The 15,281-nt window shown below is 46.0% G+C and overlaps 1 protein-coding gene across 3 annotated transcripts in view; it reads left to right on the top strand.

Annotated features, from left to right (window-relative positions):
- atp8b4 (ATPase phospholipid transporting 8B4) overlaps window positions 1-15,281 on the top strand; it is a 56,715-nt gene that overhangs the window by 1,580 nt on the left and 39,854 nt on the right. Inside the window, exons 2-6 of one of the 3 annotated variants that reach the window (XM_045688633.2) lie at window positions 1,945-2,015; window positions 5,965-6,060; window positions 7,447-7,505; window positions 7,639-7,752; window positions 12,104-12,202. In XM_045688633.2, coding sequence (XP_045544589.1) covers window positions 5,985-6,060; window positions 7,447-7,505; window positions 7,639-7,752; window positions 12,104-12,202 — 348 coding nt within the window. In that variant the 5' untranslated portion in view covers window positions 1,945-2,015; window positions 5,965-5,984. Of the gene's footprint in view, window positions 1-1,944; window positions 2,016-3,063; window positions 3,437-5,964; window positions 6,061-7,446; window positions 7,506-7,638; window positions 7,753-12,103; window positions 12,203-15,281 lie in introns of those variants that run through there. The other 2 variants (XM_045688635.2, XM_045688637.2) reach the window with 2 other exon arrangements.

The raw sequence follows: 15,281 nt of genomic DNA, 5'->3' as shown, positions 1-15,281 counted from the left end.
CAATACAGGTCAAATTAAGATCCTACATCTGTACATGTAATGTACTGTGTGTAGATTTCAGCATGACACAGTAGTGAATCACAAGACAAATTGTCCTCACTATTAATTCTGTTCTCTGCCACTTAGGGAAGAAGATTTTTTGTAATTCATCTGTGATTGGTGATTGATTGGTCACTGTATGTCAATTGAGGAAAGGAGATACAGGAATATAAAAAGATAAGCTTTATGTGGGGTGGAACAGGACCATACTGGGGGCTGTGGGGTGGACCAGGACCATACAGGGGGCTGTGGGGTGGAACAGGACCATACAGGGGGCTGTGGGGTGGAACATGACCATACAGGGAGCTGTGGGGTGGACCAGGACCATACTGGGGGCTGTGGGGTGGACCAGGACCATACAGGGGGCTGTGGGGTGGACCAGGACCATACAGGGGGCTGTGGGGTGGACCAGGACCATACAGGGGGCTGTGGGGTGGAACAGGACCATACAGGGGGCTGTGGGGTGGAACAGGACCATACAGGGGGCTGTGGGGTGGACCAGGACCATACAGGGGGCTGTGGGGTGGAACAGGACCATACAGGGGGCTGTGGGGTGGAACAGGACCATACGGGGGCTGTGGGGTGGATCAGGACCATACAGGGGGCTGTGGGGTGGAACAGGACCATACAGGGGGCGGGGGGGACGGACCTCGGGGGCGTGGGGTGGACCAGGACCATACAGGGGGCTGTGGGGTGGACCAGGCCTCAGGGCTGGGGGGGACGGCCATACAGGGGGCTGTGGGGTGGAACAGGACCATACAGGGGGCTGTGGGGTGGAACAGGACCATACAGGGGGCTGTGGGGTGGACCAGGACCATACAGGGGGCTGTGGGGTGGACCAGGACCATACAGGGGGCTGTGGGGTGGACCAGGACCATACAGGGGACTGTGGGGTGGACCAGGACCATACAGGGGACTGTGGGGTGGACCAGGACCATCAGGGGGCTGTGGGGTGGATCAGGACCATACAGGGGGCTGTGGGGTGGACCAGGACCATACAGGGGACTGTGGGGTGGACCAGGACCATACAGGGGGCTGTGGGGTGGACCAGGACCATACAGGGGGCTGTGGGGTGGAACAGGACCATACAGGGGGCTGTGGGGTGGAACAGGACCATACAGGGGGCTGTGGGGTGGAACAGGACCATACAGGGGGCTGTGGGGTGGAACAGGACCATACAGGGGGCTGTGGGGTGGAACAGGACCATACAGGGGGCTGTGGGGTGGAACAGGACCATACAGGGGGCTGTGGGGTGGAACAGGACCATACAGGGGGCTGTGGGGTGGACCAGGACCATACAGGGGGCTGTGGGGTGGAACAGGACCATACAGGGGGCTGTGGGGTGGACCAGGACCATACAGGGGGCTGTGGGGTGGACCAGGACCATACAGGGGGCTGTGGGGTGGACCAGGACCATACAGGAGACTGTGAGGTGGAACAGGACCATACAGGGGGCTGTGGGGTGGACCAGGACCATACAGGGGGCTGTGGGGTGGAACAGGACCATACAGGGGGCTGTGGGGTGGACCAGGACCATACAGGGGGCTGTGGGGTGGAACAGGACCATACAGGGGGCTGTGGGGTGGACCAGGACCATACAGGGGGCTGTGGGGTGGAACAGGACCATACAGGGGGCTGTGGGGTGGAACAGGACCATACAGGGGGCTGTGGGGTGGAACAGGACCATACAGGGGACTGTGGGGTGGACCAGGACCATACAGGGGACTGTGGGGTGGACCAGGACCATACAGGGGGCTGTGGGGTGGATCAGGACCATACAGGGGGCTGTGGGGTGGATCAGGACCATACAGGGGGCTGTGGGGTGGATCAGGACCATACAGGGGGCTGTGGGGTGGATCAGGACCATACAGGGGGTAACGAGGTCCTTTGCTCCATGTTTTCCAGGAAAACCCTTGGCTACAGCGGGAGGTCCCATTACACAATGGCATCATGTTCTAACAGAGGTATTTACATCGGTAAGAACACCTGCATGTTTCTGTTACTCTTTATTTTTACACCTCTTTATTCTGTTAGAAAATACAGTTATCGCAAAGGACCAATGTCCTGAAGGTATCACACAGTAAACATTCGTTATGGATAGAGTAGTGACGATAATACCGGAGAGACATTGGGAGGTGGTCTACTTCCATTATCTCTTGTGTCTATGTCCATTATCTCTTGTGTCTAGTACCATTATCTCTTGTGTTAGGTCCATTATCTTTTGTGTTAGGTCCATTATCTTTTGTGTCTAGTTCCATTATCTCTTGTGTCTAGGTCCATTATCTCTTGTGTCTAGGTCCATTATCTCTTGTGTCTAGGTCCATTATCTCTTGTGTCTAGGTCCATTATCTCTTGTGTCTAGGTCCATTATCTCTTGTGTCTAGTTCCATTATCTCTTGTGTCTAGTTCCATTATCTCTTGTGTCTAGTTCCATTATCTCTTGTGTCTAGTTCCATTATCTCTTGTGTCTAGTTCGATAATATCTTGTGTCTAGTTCCATTATCTCTTGTGTCTAGTTCCATTATCTCTTGTGTCTAGGTCCATTATCTCTTGTGTCTAGGTCCATTATCTCTTGTGTCTAGTTCCATTATCTCTTGTGTAGAAAAGAGATACAGCTCAGAATCAGCTTAATATATTTATTCAGAATGCATCCCAAATGGCGCCGTATTCCCTATTTAGTGCACTATTTTGAACAGTACCCATATAAGGCTCTGGTCTAAAGTAGTGCGCTATAAAGGGAATAGGGTTCTATAGGGTCCTGGTCTAAAGTAGTGCACTATATAGGGAATAGGGTTCTATAGGGCCCTGGTCAAAAGTAGTGCACTATATAGGGAATAGGGTTCTATAGGGCCCTGGTCAAAAGTAGTGCACTATATAGGGAATAGGGTTCTATAGGGCTCTGGTCTAAAGTAGTACACTATATAAGGAATAGGGTTCTATAGGGCCCTGGTCAAAAGTAGTGCACTATATAGGGAATGGGGTGCCATTTAGGATGTAAGCTCAGTCTTTGAGAAACAGGAGACAGTCAGTGATATGTGTGAATGTATTTTATGATACAGTGTTCTGGTCAAGGGAGATAAAGTGAAGCAGTATGCCCTCTTTTGAGTTGGTGTGTGTGTGTGTGTGTGTGTGTGTGTGTGTGTTCGTGTGTGTTACCTTGTAATGAGTATCTGCCTGTGACGCGGAGCTAGTGCTCTGTGACCTTGTGCAACCCACGGATCATTGCTTCCCTACTCACCCACCCAGAGGCATCTCACCCCAACACAATGTGTTCATGTATTCACAATCCTCTACCTGGATTATCCTCCAACCTGGTTGGACATTGGAACTCAACTATTTCCTGGTTCCATTTGGAGAAGACTAAGCAGGGGGATGAAGGTGAAGGTGGAACCTGCAGGTATTAAATAGCCTATCTAAACCTATATATTATACAGGTATTATATAGCCTATCTATATAGTGGTATACAATTCCGCTGCTGTTTTGATGTTCTCTGTGTTATAACCAATGATGTATATAAACCCTGGATTGTTGATGTTATGTATTGGCCATTGAGAGGCTTTGAAACCACCGGTCGGCCATATTGGCACTCCCCAGAGCGGTCCTTCACAGGAAATATTGGAATTCCACAGTATTTCAATTACATGTTTCAAGGACAAAATGACATGTGTTTAGTCTTTTTTGGTTGTTTTGTTGTAGTGGGGACAATAACATTAGTAATCTAAAAAAAAAATGATACTTGAGAAAATATTTTAAAATGTTTCTTCATATTTCATTTGTATGTTTATGTCACAATTATCATAAAAACGTATACATGAATTTGTCTGTAATAGAATACATTTGGCAAAAAACGAATGTTGACATTATTAAATGCATTTCTATAGCTTACAAAATGTTTTTTTTACGCCGATGGGGGAGTTCCAAGATGGAGTCACGGTGGCTTCAACACAGCGCCCCCCTCTTAGTCATCTAGTATATATATATAAAGCATTGGTTATTATAGAGAACATGATCATAGATGGGGATCAACATGATGGATGGCTAGACGATCCTAATTGGTTTACAGTGTTACTGGTCCGTTGGCACTCGCTATATTGATTAACGGGATGCAAATAGGCTTGGAGGAATCCCTGGAAAACCATTAAGTCTAGGATAATGTTAGGATATAGCGGGTGATTTATGATAGTAAATCCCCAGTGTCGGATAAGCGTGAGAGGCGCGATGAGGAGGCTATTTCTTACATCTTCATAGGGTATGATATAATAGTACCATAGAACAACGTGTATGACAAGGGGCCATGTTACTGACTATGCAAGTGATGCATGATGGGATCGTTTCAAACCTGAAAACGGAATTGTCTTTAATGAAAGTGTGAATGGATCCATATTGATGGTTGGTTTCCACTGTTTGTATAGTTTTTTTCTTCTTCTGAATAATACTTGAATCAGTTGCAGCTTGCCAGCCAATGTTGTAACTGTACAGTAACCAAATGACCTGGGTTCAAATGTTATTTGAAATCTTTTGGGTAGCCCAGCTAAAGTATCTTAAATGATTCCAAATAGTATTTGAACCCAGGTCTGTAACTAAATGGGTAAACAGAACAGAGGCTTCAGGTCAAATCAACAGAGAATCCTAAATTATTAATCTTCACAGAAAAGGATACTATGAGGATGTCTTCTAGGTGTTGAACGAGTGGGCCTCTCTGGTTACTGTCTGTCTGTCTGTCTGTCTGTCTGTCTGTCTGTCTGTCTGTCTGTCTGTCTGTCTGTCTGTCTGTCTGTCTGTCTGTCTGTCTGTCTGTCTGTCTGTCTGTCTGTCTGTCTGTCTGTCTGTCTGTCTGTCTGTCTGTCTGTCTGTCTGTCTGTCTGTCTGTCTGTCTGTCTGTCTGTCTGTCTGTCTGTGTTCTTATTCTCTGAAGTGAGCCATTCTGTAACATTAAGGAATGATTCATCCTTTTCTTCAAACACCGTTTTGTAGGTTTGAGTTCTGCTTTCAGCTCTGAAATGGTTGATGTGAACCAAACCTGTAAAGTCAGGCATCTATTTAGTGGCGTTGTTGTTGTCGGGATGTAAACACACTTTGTTTGAATGGGGTAATCAACGATCGCTACATCCATTCTTAGACTTTTTAATGAATAATATATACCTATTGATTCTGGAAGAATGGAACATTATAAATGCCTCATTGTCTTTGTTCAACCATCGAAACTCAAAATATATGTTTTTTTTTTTTTTTAAACTCCGTTGTTGGTAAACAATGTAATTGTAAAAGAAAAAAAACACTGTATAGGCCAACAAAAAAAAAAAAACATGGTTCGAACTATAATGTTGATATCATGGATTGGTATTCTTTTCTCCAACTCCATCACTAAAACGGCGAAAGGGTGACGGTGTTGTTGTTGTTTGAACTGCAGATTTAACCCGTTAAAGGGTGATTGTGGATTTTGTCTGTGCGCGCGTACTACCCACCCAGATCTGTGTTTTTTTTCTGTCCTTTCTTTATGAGTTGTTAGGTAGATTATTACGTTTATGAACCCAAATAAGGCATCATTTGCAACAGTGTAAATGAATTTGTTGCTCTGCAGTCGACTGTACATTTCTCAGCCCTGAGGTACAGTACATTCCAGGGCTGTGTCTGTTAGTGCAGATGAAAGACTCAGTTTCACTAAAGAGGGCAAGTGGAGACAGGTTCCACATGCCTACCCAGGAAGGTATCAGTGGGACAAATTACCTACGTTACCTCAAATGCAGTGGTGGATACTAAAACGTATTTTTCTTAAAACGGTTGTTGTATTGGGCAGAAGGGCCCCGGTTGGTCTGGATGAGAACAGGACCTACTCTGTTTTAACAGGGACATTGTAAAGTGAACATCTGGAGTTAATATCGGCCTATTCACAATGACTATTTTCTGACCTTGTTCCTACAAAGAATGACAGTGGGGAAAAGAAATGGCGGAGAAATGGTTGTGGATGTTAATGCCGTGGAGGGGATGCTGGTGTTCACGTGGTAAAGGTGCTGGACAAGGTAAAGCTGGTGATGGTGGAGTTGTTGTTGTTGGTGGTGGAGTTGTTGGTGGTGGAGTTGTTGTTGTTGGTGGTGGAGTTGTTGTTGTTGGTGGTGGAGTTGTTGTTGGTGGTGGTAGAGTTGTTGTTGGTGGTGGTGGTGGAGTTGTTGTTGGTGGTGGTGTAGTTGTTGTTGGTGGTGGTGGAGTAGTTGTTGTTGGTGGTGGTGGAGTAGTTGTTGTTGGTGGTGGTGGTGGAGGTGGAGTTGGTGGTGGTGGTGGAGGTGGAGTTGTTGTTGTTGGTGGAGTTGTTGTTGTTGGTGGTGGTGGAGTTGTTGTTGGTGGTGGTGGAGTTGTTGTTGTTGGTGGAGTTGTTGTTGTTGGTGGTGGTGGAGTTGTTGTTGGTGGTGGTGGAGTTGTTGTTGTTGGTGGAGTTGTTGTTGTTGGTGGTGGTGGAGTTGTTGTTGGCGGTGGTGGAGTTGTTGTTGGCGGTGGTGGAGTTGTTGTTGGTGGTGGTGGTGTTGTTGGTGGTGGTGGAGTTGTTGTTGGTGGTGGTGGAGTTGTTGTTGGTGGTGGGGAAGTAGTTGTTGTTGGTGGTGGGGAAGTAGTTGTTGTTGGTGGTGGGGAAGTAGTTGTTGTTGGTGGTGGGGAAGAAGTTGTTGTTGGTGGTGGGGAAGTAGTTGTTGTTGGTGGTGGAGTTGGTGGCAGTGGTGGTGTTGTTGTTGGTGTTGGTGGTGGTGGTGGAGTTGTTGTTGGTGGTGGTGGAGTTGTTGGTGGTGGTGGAGTTGTTGGTGGTGGTGGTGGAGTTGTTGTTGGTGGTGGTGGTGGTGGTGGAGTTGTTGTTGGTGGTGGTGGAGTTGTTGTCGGTGGTGGAGTTGTTGGCGGTGGTGGTGGAGTTGTTGTTGTTGGTGGTGGTGGAGTTGTTGTTGGTGGTGGTGGAGTTGTTGTTGTTGGTGGTGGTGGAGTTGGTGGTGGAGTTGTTGTTGTTAGTGGTGTTGTGGTTTTGGTTTTGTTGGTAGAGATGGTGGTGGTGAGGGGGTTGTTGGTGGTGAGGGTGGTGGAGTTGTTGTTGATGGAGTTGTTGTTGGTGGTGGAGTTGTTGTTGTCATTGTTGGAGTTGGTGGTGGAGTTGTTGTTGTTGGAGTTGGTGGTTGTGGTTTTGGTTTTGTTGGTGGAGATGGTGGTGGTGAGGGGGTTGTTGGTGGTGAGGGTGGTGCCAAAAGGGGTTATTCTTGGTGGGAAGAAACGTGTGTACTCTCTTGGAGACAAGCCTTACAGACTTCAGTGTCAATTCTCAACATTCTATAATTCAATGTATAAAAAAAAAATATATGTAAACATTCCAAGTAGAGTCCTACAATTGGCTAATATACTGTGGTTGTCATATGCTGTATACTGTTTTCATCTAGAGGAGGAGAGACACGTGAGAGCCAATGACAAGGACTACAATGAAAAGATCCCATATGCTGTAAGTGAGACACAAAGCACATGTTATCACAGCATATCAATGATACTGTCATGATGTAGATGATATTGACCATTCTACATTTGCGACCCCCCCCCCCCCCCCCCCCCCCCCCCCCCCCCCCCCCCCAAAAAAGGACAATCACATCAAAACCTGCAAGTACAACGTCTTCACCTTCCTGCCCATCAATCTGTTCGAGCAGTTCCAGAGAGCTGCTAATGCATACTTCCTAGTGCTGCTCATGTTACAGGTACCTTTTTATCATGCTTCATTACAGAGATTCCATGAACATGAAATGAAATCACAAATATGATGCAACTGAAAGATTTTATATGGTGAAATAAGGATCTCCAACAACGTTAATTCAATGTCTTTCATAAATGATCTGACAAATCTAAGCCCATTCCGTTATACATGTTGAATGTATGTTAGTCTGTATTTCAAGTGCATCATTGTTGACAGTTCTTCCAGAATTGGCCACCTGGCCAAACTGAGAAATCAGGGGAGAGAGAAGAGCCTTGGTCAGGGAGGGATGCCGGCTTAGAGTTTGCCAAAAGTCACCTAAAGAATCTCAGACTATGAGAAACAAGATTCTCTGGTCTGATGAAGCCAATCCAGCGGCAGGGACTTGGAGACTAGTCAGGATCAAGACAAAGATGAACGGAACAAAGTACAGAGAGATCCTCGATGAAAACCTGCTCCAGAGCGCTCAGGACCTCAGACTGGGACAACGACCCTAAGCACACAGCCAAGACAACGCAGGAGTGGCTTCAGGACAAGTCTCTGAATGTCCTTGAGTGGCCCAGCCAGAGCCCGGACTTGAACCCGATTGAACATCTCTGGAGAGACCTGAAAATAGCTGTGCAGCAACGCTCCCCATCTAACCTGACAGAGCTTGAGAAGATCTGTAGAGAAGAATGGGATAAACTCCCCAAATACAGGTGTGCCAAGCTTGTAGCGTCATACCCAAGAAGTCTTGAGGCTGTAATCGCTGCCAGAGGGGCTTCAATAAAATACAAAGTAAAAGGTCTGAATACTTATGTAAATAGAATAATTCAGTTTTTTATTTTTAATACATTTGCAAAGATTTCTAAAAACCTGTTTTTGCTTTTTCATTATGGGGTATTGTGTGTAGATTGATGAGGGGGAAAAAAACTATTTAATCAATTTTAGAATAAGTCTGTAACGTTAAAAAATGTGGAAAGTCAAGGGACCTGAGTTCATGGGTTTGGACCTAGTATCTAGGTGTGTACAGTACAGTACAATTAGACAATGTGGTTGTCATAGGCGTCGAGGAAAGGTGACCAAAATACAGCGGGTATAGTGCTCATCTTTCTTCTTTATTTTATTTAGAAAGAACACTCAAAACAAAATAAACAGATGACGAAAACAGTTCCATAAGGCACACAGGCGATACAGAAAATAACCACCCACAAAAACACAGGAAAAACAAGCTGCCTAAGTATGGCTTCCAATCAGAGACAACGAAAGACACCTGCCTCTGATTGGAAGCCATACTTGGCCACACATAGAAAAAGAAACATAGAAATAGAAAACTAGAACCAAAATCCCCTAGAACCAAAAAAACACAAAACACACAAAACAAACACCCCCTGCCACGCCCTGACCATACTACAATGACAAATGACCCCTTTACTGGTCAGGACGTGACAGTGGTCTGTAAAAAGGCAGCCTGTGGAATTGACTGTGTGGAGTACCTCCCCCTAGTAGGTAATGTACCCTTTAAGAATATATGGTCTACCTACAAGGAATAATTAACAAGGGCAGTTTGGTTCCTGGATACTGATTGGCTGAAAGCTTTGGTATATCAGACAATACCACACTTCTTCTGGCCTTATGATTAAATATAACATGACTCCACAGTATATAAAACAACACAGTCAACTTTTCCTTTAAGACGAGGCACCACGGGATGAAATGAAATATTTGCAACTTATATACAATTTTTGATTTTGGGGTCTGTCAAAAACGTTCTATTTTCTTTTATTTATCATACTACCGTCATCAACATTTCATGAATTTTAACCACATTCAAATGGATATAAATCCATCATTTCAAAACTCACTACATGTAATCATACATCATTTAAATGCACATTTCATAGAGAATGTTTCGAACGGGACTATAGACTGAGAGTACAAAACATTTCCATGACATAGTCTGACCAGTTGAAAGCTATGATCCCTTATTGATGTCACCTGTTAAATCCACTTCAATCAGTGTAGGTGAAGGGGAGGAGACAGGTTAAATAAATAATGTTAAGCCTTGAGATAACTGAGACATGGATTGTGTATGTGTGCCATTCAGAGGGTGAATGGGCAAGACACAATATTTAAGTGACTTTGAACGGAGTATGGTAGTAGGTGCCAGGCACACCGGTTTGTGTCAAGAACTGCAACGCTGCTGGGTTTTTCTGCAACAGTTTCCTGTGTGTATTAAGAATGGTCCACTCACAATAACATCTGCTAACCATGTGTATGTGACCAATAAAATGTGATTATTTAAATTCTACTGGTAAAAGTTCATTGTGATATGATTAAGTGGGGAGAAATGTGTCTATTCGGGTATGTTTGACTTGCCTTAACTTACGAATAAACAAAAACAAAGTAAAGTTAGGAATTATTACTCAAGTCAAAGCATATCAATTTAGTTTCAATAAGGAACTCAAGTTGAACACATGTTATAAACCAACAATTATTATCAACCCCTTGGTATCACTAAATCAATCACTGATACTGTATATACATGCTACTTAAGTAAGTACCTGGTACCCTGGTTTAATACAGAGCACTCATAGCTAGATACTTTAAATGGGGATATCCTTCAACACAATAAAAATAAATAAGAAAAAATGCTCAGTCCCAAATAAAGTCAGGGTCCTTAGTCAAAGGAATCCGTTCCAAACTTTACTGGCGCGTGACAGAAGGGGTCCTGCGGGAGGCGCGTAAATGTATAGTTGCTATGGCGAATCCATTCACATAGCTATCTAGCCTCTGAAGAAAAAAACAAACGACAACACAGTCTTCAATGAAACGATCCCAGTCCAACTCACAAGCTGAAGACGTTAAGATCCTCTCGCAGTAACGTTATCGCACCCGCCTCTGACTGAGTGCGGTGAAAAGGGAAAGTTAGCTAGTTAGCCAGTCTGTAGAGTTGCTTTCTCAGACAAAGGAAAAAAAACACAAGGAAATCCCTTGCCGTCCTCACGGTTGATTGGGGTCTCGTGGCTAGTAGTTCATATTTTCACTACAGAAATTGGCAAACTGTAATTTAGTTGAGCTAGCAAAGTAAGTAGCAAGTTCAAACTGTTGGTCTCTTTGCCTGAACTCGCGTCGGATTGTTGCCTAGCAATGGTCCTTCACCAAAATACACTGCTCCTCTAACATCTCATTTGAAAATGATGGGGATTAATATGGAGTTGGTCCCCCTTTGCAGCTATAACAGCCTCCACTCTTCTGGGAAGGCTTTCCACCAGATGTTGGAACATCGCTGCGAGAGCCACAAGAGCATTGGTGAGGTCGGGCACTGATGTTGGGCGATTAGGCCTGGCTCGTAGTCTGCGTTCCAATTCATCCCAAAGGTGTTCGATGGGGTTGAGGTCAGGGCTCTCTGCAGGCCAATCAAGTTCTTCCACACCGATCTCTACAAACCATTTCTGTATGGACCTCACTTTGTGCACCGGGGCATTGTCATGCTGAAACAGGAACGCGCCTTCACTGGAACTATGGGGCCTAGACCGAACCATGAAAAACAGCCCCAGACCACTATTCTTCCTCCACCAAACTTTACATTTGGCACTATGCATTCGGACAGGTAGCGTTCTCCTGGCATCCGCCAAACCCAGATTTGTGCGTCGGACTGCCAGATGGTGAAGCGTGATTCATCACTCCAGAGAACGCGTTTCCACTGCTCCAGAGTCCGTTGGCGGCGAGCTTTACACCCCTCCAGCCGACACTTGGCATTGCGCTTGTTGATCTTATGCTTGTGTGCGGCTGCTTGGACATGGAAACACATTTCATGAAGCTCCCGATGAACAGTTATTGTGCTGAAGTTGCTTCCAGAGGCAGTTTGGAACTCGGTAGTGAGTGTTGCAACCGAGGACAGACAATTGTTACGCCATACATGCTTTAGCACTCAGCAGTCCCGTTCTGTGAGCGTGTTGCTCCTAGATGTTTCCACTTCACAATAACAGCACTTACAGTTGACCAGAGCAGTTGACCAGGAAATGTGGCATCCTATGACGGTGCCACGTTGAAAGTCACTGAGCTCTTCAGTACGGACCATTCTACTGCCAATGTATGTCTATGGAGATTGCGTGGCTGTGTGCTTGATTTTACACACCTGTCAGCAACGGGTGCGGCTGAAATAGCCGAATCCACTAATTTGAAGAGGAATCCACTAATTTGAAGGGGTGTGAGTCCCACATGCAACACGGTCAATACAGTATGTGCTAGAAAAAAAAGCTCAAAGTATCCAAAGGGGTTTACATAGCTACGTATGATGATGTAAATAAATGGCTCTGTCTTCTCAAATCAAATCTGATTTTATTTTATTTGACTCCGTGTTCTCCTATTTGTAGTTGATCCCTGAGATCTCATCCCTGTCCTGGGTCACTACCACTGTGCCTCTGGTCATGGTGCTGGTGATCACTGCAGTCAAAGATGCCACTGACGACTATGTGAGTTTAACTGTCCCGTCTTATTGATTGATTGAGTGATTTGAATGAATTATTTAATTAATTTGATGATTCAAAACGTGTATTATACAGCCACGTGGGTGAAAAAAAAAAAGCAGTACAGTTAACTCATTTGATTTATATTTTAGTCATTTTGTAGACGCTTTTATCCAGAACGACTTACAGGAGCAATTAAGGGTTAAGTGCCTTGCTCAAGGGCACATCGGTAGATTTTTCACCTAGTCAACTCGGGGGTTCAAACCGGCAACCTTTCAGTTACTGGCCCAATGCTCTTAACCGCTAAGCTACCTGCCACCCATTATCAAATGTTTGGACACACCTACTCATTCAAGGGTTTTTCTCTATTTTTACAATTTTCTATGTTGTAGAATAATAGTGAAGATATCAAAACTATGAAAAACACATATGGAATCATGTAGTAACCAAAAAAGTGTTTAACAAATGAAAATATATTTTAGATTTTAGATTCTTCAAAGTAGCCACCCTTTGCCTTGATGACAGCTTTGCACACTCTTGGCATTCTCTCAACCAGCTTCACCTGGAATGCTTTTCCAACAGTCTTGAAGGAGTTCCCACGTATACTGAGCACTTGTTGGCTGCTTTTCCTTCACTCTGTGGTCCGACTCATCCCAAACCATCTCAATTGGGTTGAGGTCGGGTGATTGTGGAGGCCAGGTCATCTGATGCAGCACTCAATCATTCTTCTTCTTGGTCAAATAGCCCTTACACAGCCTGGAGGTGTGTTGGGTCATTGTCCTGTTGAAAAACAAATGATAGTAGCACTAAGTGCAAACCAGATGGGATGGCGTATCGCTGCAGAATGTTGTGTTTGCCATGCTGGTTAAGTGGCCTTTAGTTCTTAATAAATCACTGACAGTGTCACCATCGAAGCACCATCACACCTCCTCCTCCATGCTTCACGGTGGGAACCACACATGCAGAGATCATCCGTTCACCTACTCTGCGTCTCACAAAGACACAGCGGTTGGAACCAAAAATCTCCAATTTGGACTCATTAGACCAAAGGACAGATTTCCACCGGTCTAATGTCCATTGCTCGTGTTTCTTGGTCCAAGCAAGTCTCTTCTTCTTATTGGTGTCCTTTAGTAGTGGTTTCTTGGCAGCCATTCGACCATGAAGGCCTGATTCATCTAGTCTCCTCTGAACAGTTGATGTTGAGATGTGTCTGTTACTTGAACTCTGTGAAGCATTTATTTGGGCTGCAATTTCTGAGGCTGGTAACTCTAATGAACTTGTCCTCTGCAGCAGAGGTAACTCTGGGTCTTCCTTTCCTGTGGCGGTCCTCATGAGAGCCAGTTTCATCATAGCGCTTGATGGTTTTTGCGACTACACTTGAAGAAACTTTAAAAGTTCTTGAAATTTTCCGGATTGACTGACCTTCATGTGATGAAGTAATGATGGACTGTCATTTTACATTTACATTTAAGACATTTAGCAGACGCTCTTATCCAGAGCGACTTACAAATTGGTGCATTCACCTTATAATATCCAGTGGAACAACCACTTTACAATAGTGCATCTAAATCTTTTAAGGGGGGGAGGGTTAGAAGGATTACTTTATCCTATCCCAGGTATTCCTTAAAGAGGTGGGGTTTCAGGTGTCTCCGGAAGGTGGTGATTGACTCCGCTGTCCTGGCGTCATGAGGGAGCTTGTTCCACCATTGGGGTGCCAGAGCAGCGAACAGTTTTGACTGGGCTGAGCGGGAACTGTGCTTCCTCAGAGGTAGGGAGGCGAGCAGGCCAGAGGTGGATGAACGCAGTGCCCTTGTTTGGGTGTAGGGCCTGATCAGAGCCTGAAGGTACGGAGGTGCCGTTCCCCTCACAGCTCCGTAGGCAAGCACCATGGTCTTGTAGCGGATGCGAGCTTCAACTGGAAGCCAGTGGAGAGAGCGGAGGAGCGGGGTGACGTGAGAGAACTTGGGAAGGTTGAACACCAGACGGGCTGCGGCGTTCTGGATGAGTTGTAGGGGTTTAGTGGCACAGGCAGGGAGCCCAGCCAACAGCGAGTTGCAGTAATCCAGACGGGAGATGACAAGTGCCTGGATTAGGACCTGCGCCGCTTCCTGTGTGAGGCAGGGTCGTACTCTGCGAATGTTGTAGAGCATGAACCTACAGGATCGGGTCACCGCCTTGATGTTAGTGGAGAACGACAGGGTGTTGTCCAGGGTCACGCCGAGGCTCTTAGCACTCTGGGAGGAGGACACAAGGGAGTTGTCAACCGTGATGGCGAGATCATGGAACGGGCAGTCCTTCCCCGGGAGGAAGAGCAGCTCCGTCTTGCCGAGGTTCAGCTTGAGGTGGTGATCCGTCATCCACACTGATATGTCTGCCAGACATGCAGAGATGCGATTCGCCACCTGGTTGTCAGAAGGGGGAAAGGAGAAGATTAATTGTGTGTCGTCTGCATAGCAATGATAGGAGAGACCATGTGAGGATATGACAGAGCCAAGAGACTTGGTGTATAGCGAGAATAGGAGAGGGCCTAGAACAGAGCCCTGGGGGACACCAGTGGTGAGAGCACGTGGTGCGGAGACAGATTCTCGCCACGCCACCTGGTAGGAGCGACCTGTCAGGTAGGACGCAATCCAAGCGTGGGCCGCGCCGGAGATGCCCAGCTCGGAGAGGGTGGAGAGGAGGATCTGATGGTTCACAGTATCAAAGGCAGCAGATAGGTCTAGAAGGATGAGAGCAGAGGAGAGAGAGTTAGCTTTAGCAGTGCGGAGAGCCTCCGTGACACAGAGAAGAGCAGTCTCAGTTGAATGCCCAGTCTTGAAACCTGACTGATTAGGATCAAGAAGGTCATTCTGAGAGAGATAGCAAGAGAGCTGGCCAAGGACGGCACGTTCAAGAGTTTTCGAGAGAAAAGAAAGAAGGGATACTGGTCTGTAGTTGTTGACATCGGAGGGATCGAGTGTAGGTTTTTTCAGAAGGGGTGCAACTCTCGCTCTCTTGAAGACGGAAGGGACGTAGCCAGCGGTCAAGGATGAGTTGATGAGCGAGGTGAGGTAGGGGAGAAGGTCTCCGGAAATGGTCTGGAGAA

Source organism: Salmo salar, chromosome 10 (assembly GCF_965601325.2).
Source record: "Salmo salar chromosome 10, fSalSal1, whole genome shotgun sequence".
NCBI classification, from domain to species: domain Eukaryota; kingdom Metazoa; phylum Chordata; class Actinopteri; order Salmoniformes; family Salmonidae; genus Salmo; species Salmo salar.
This window is presented reverse-complemented; position numbering and strand designations above follow the sequence as displayed.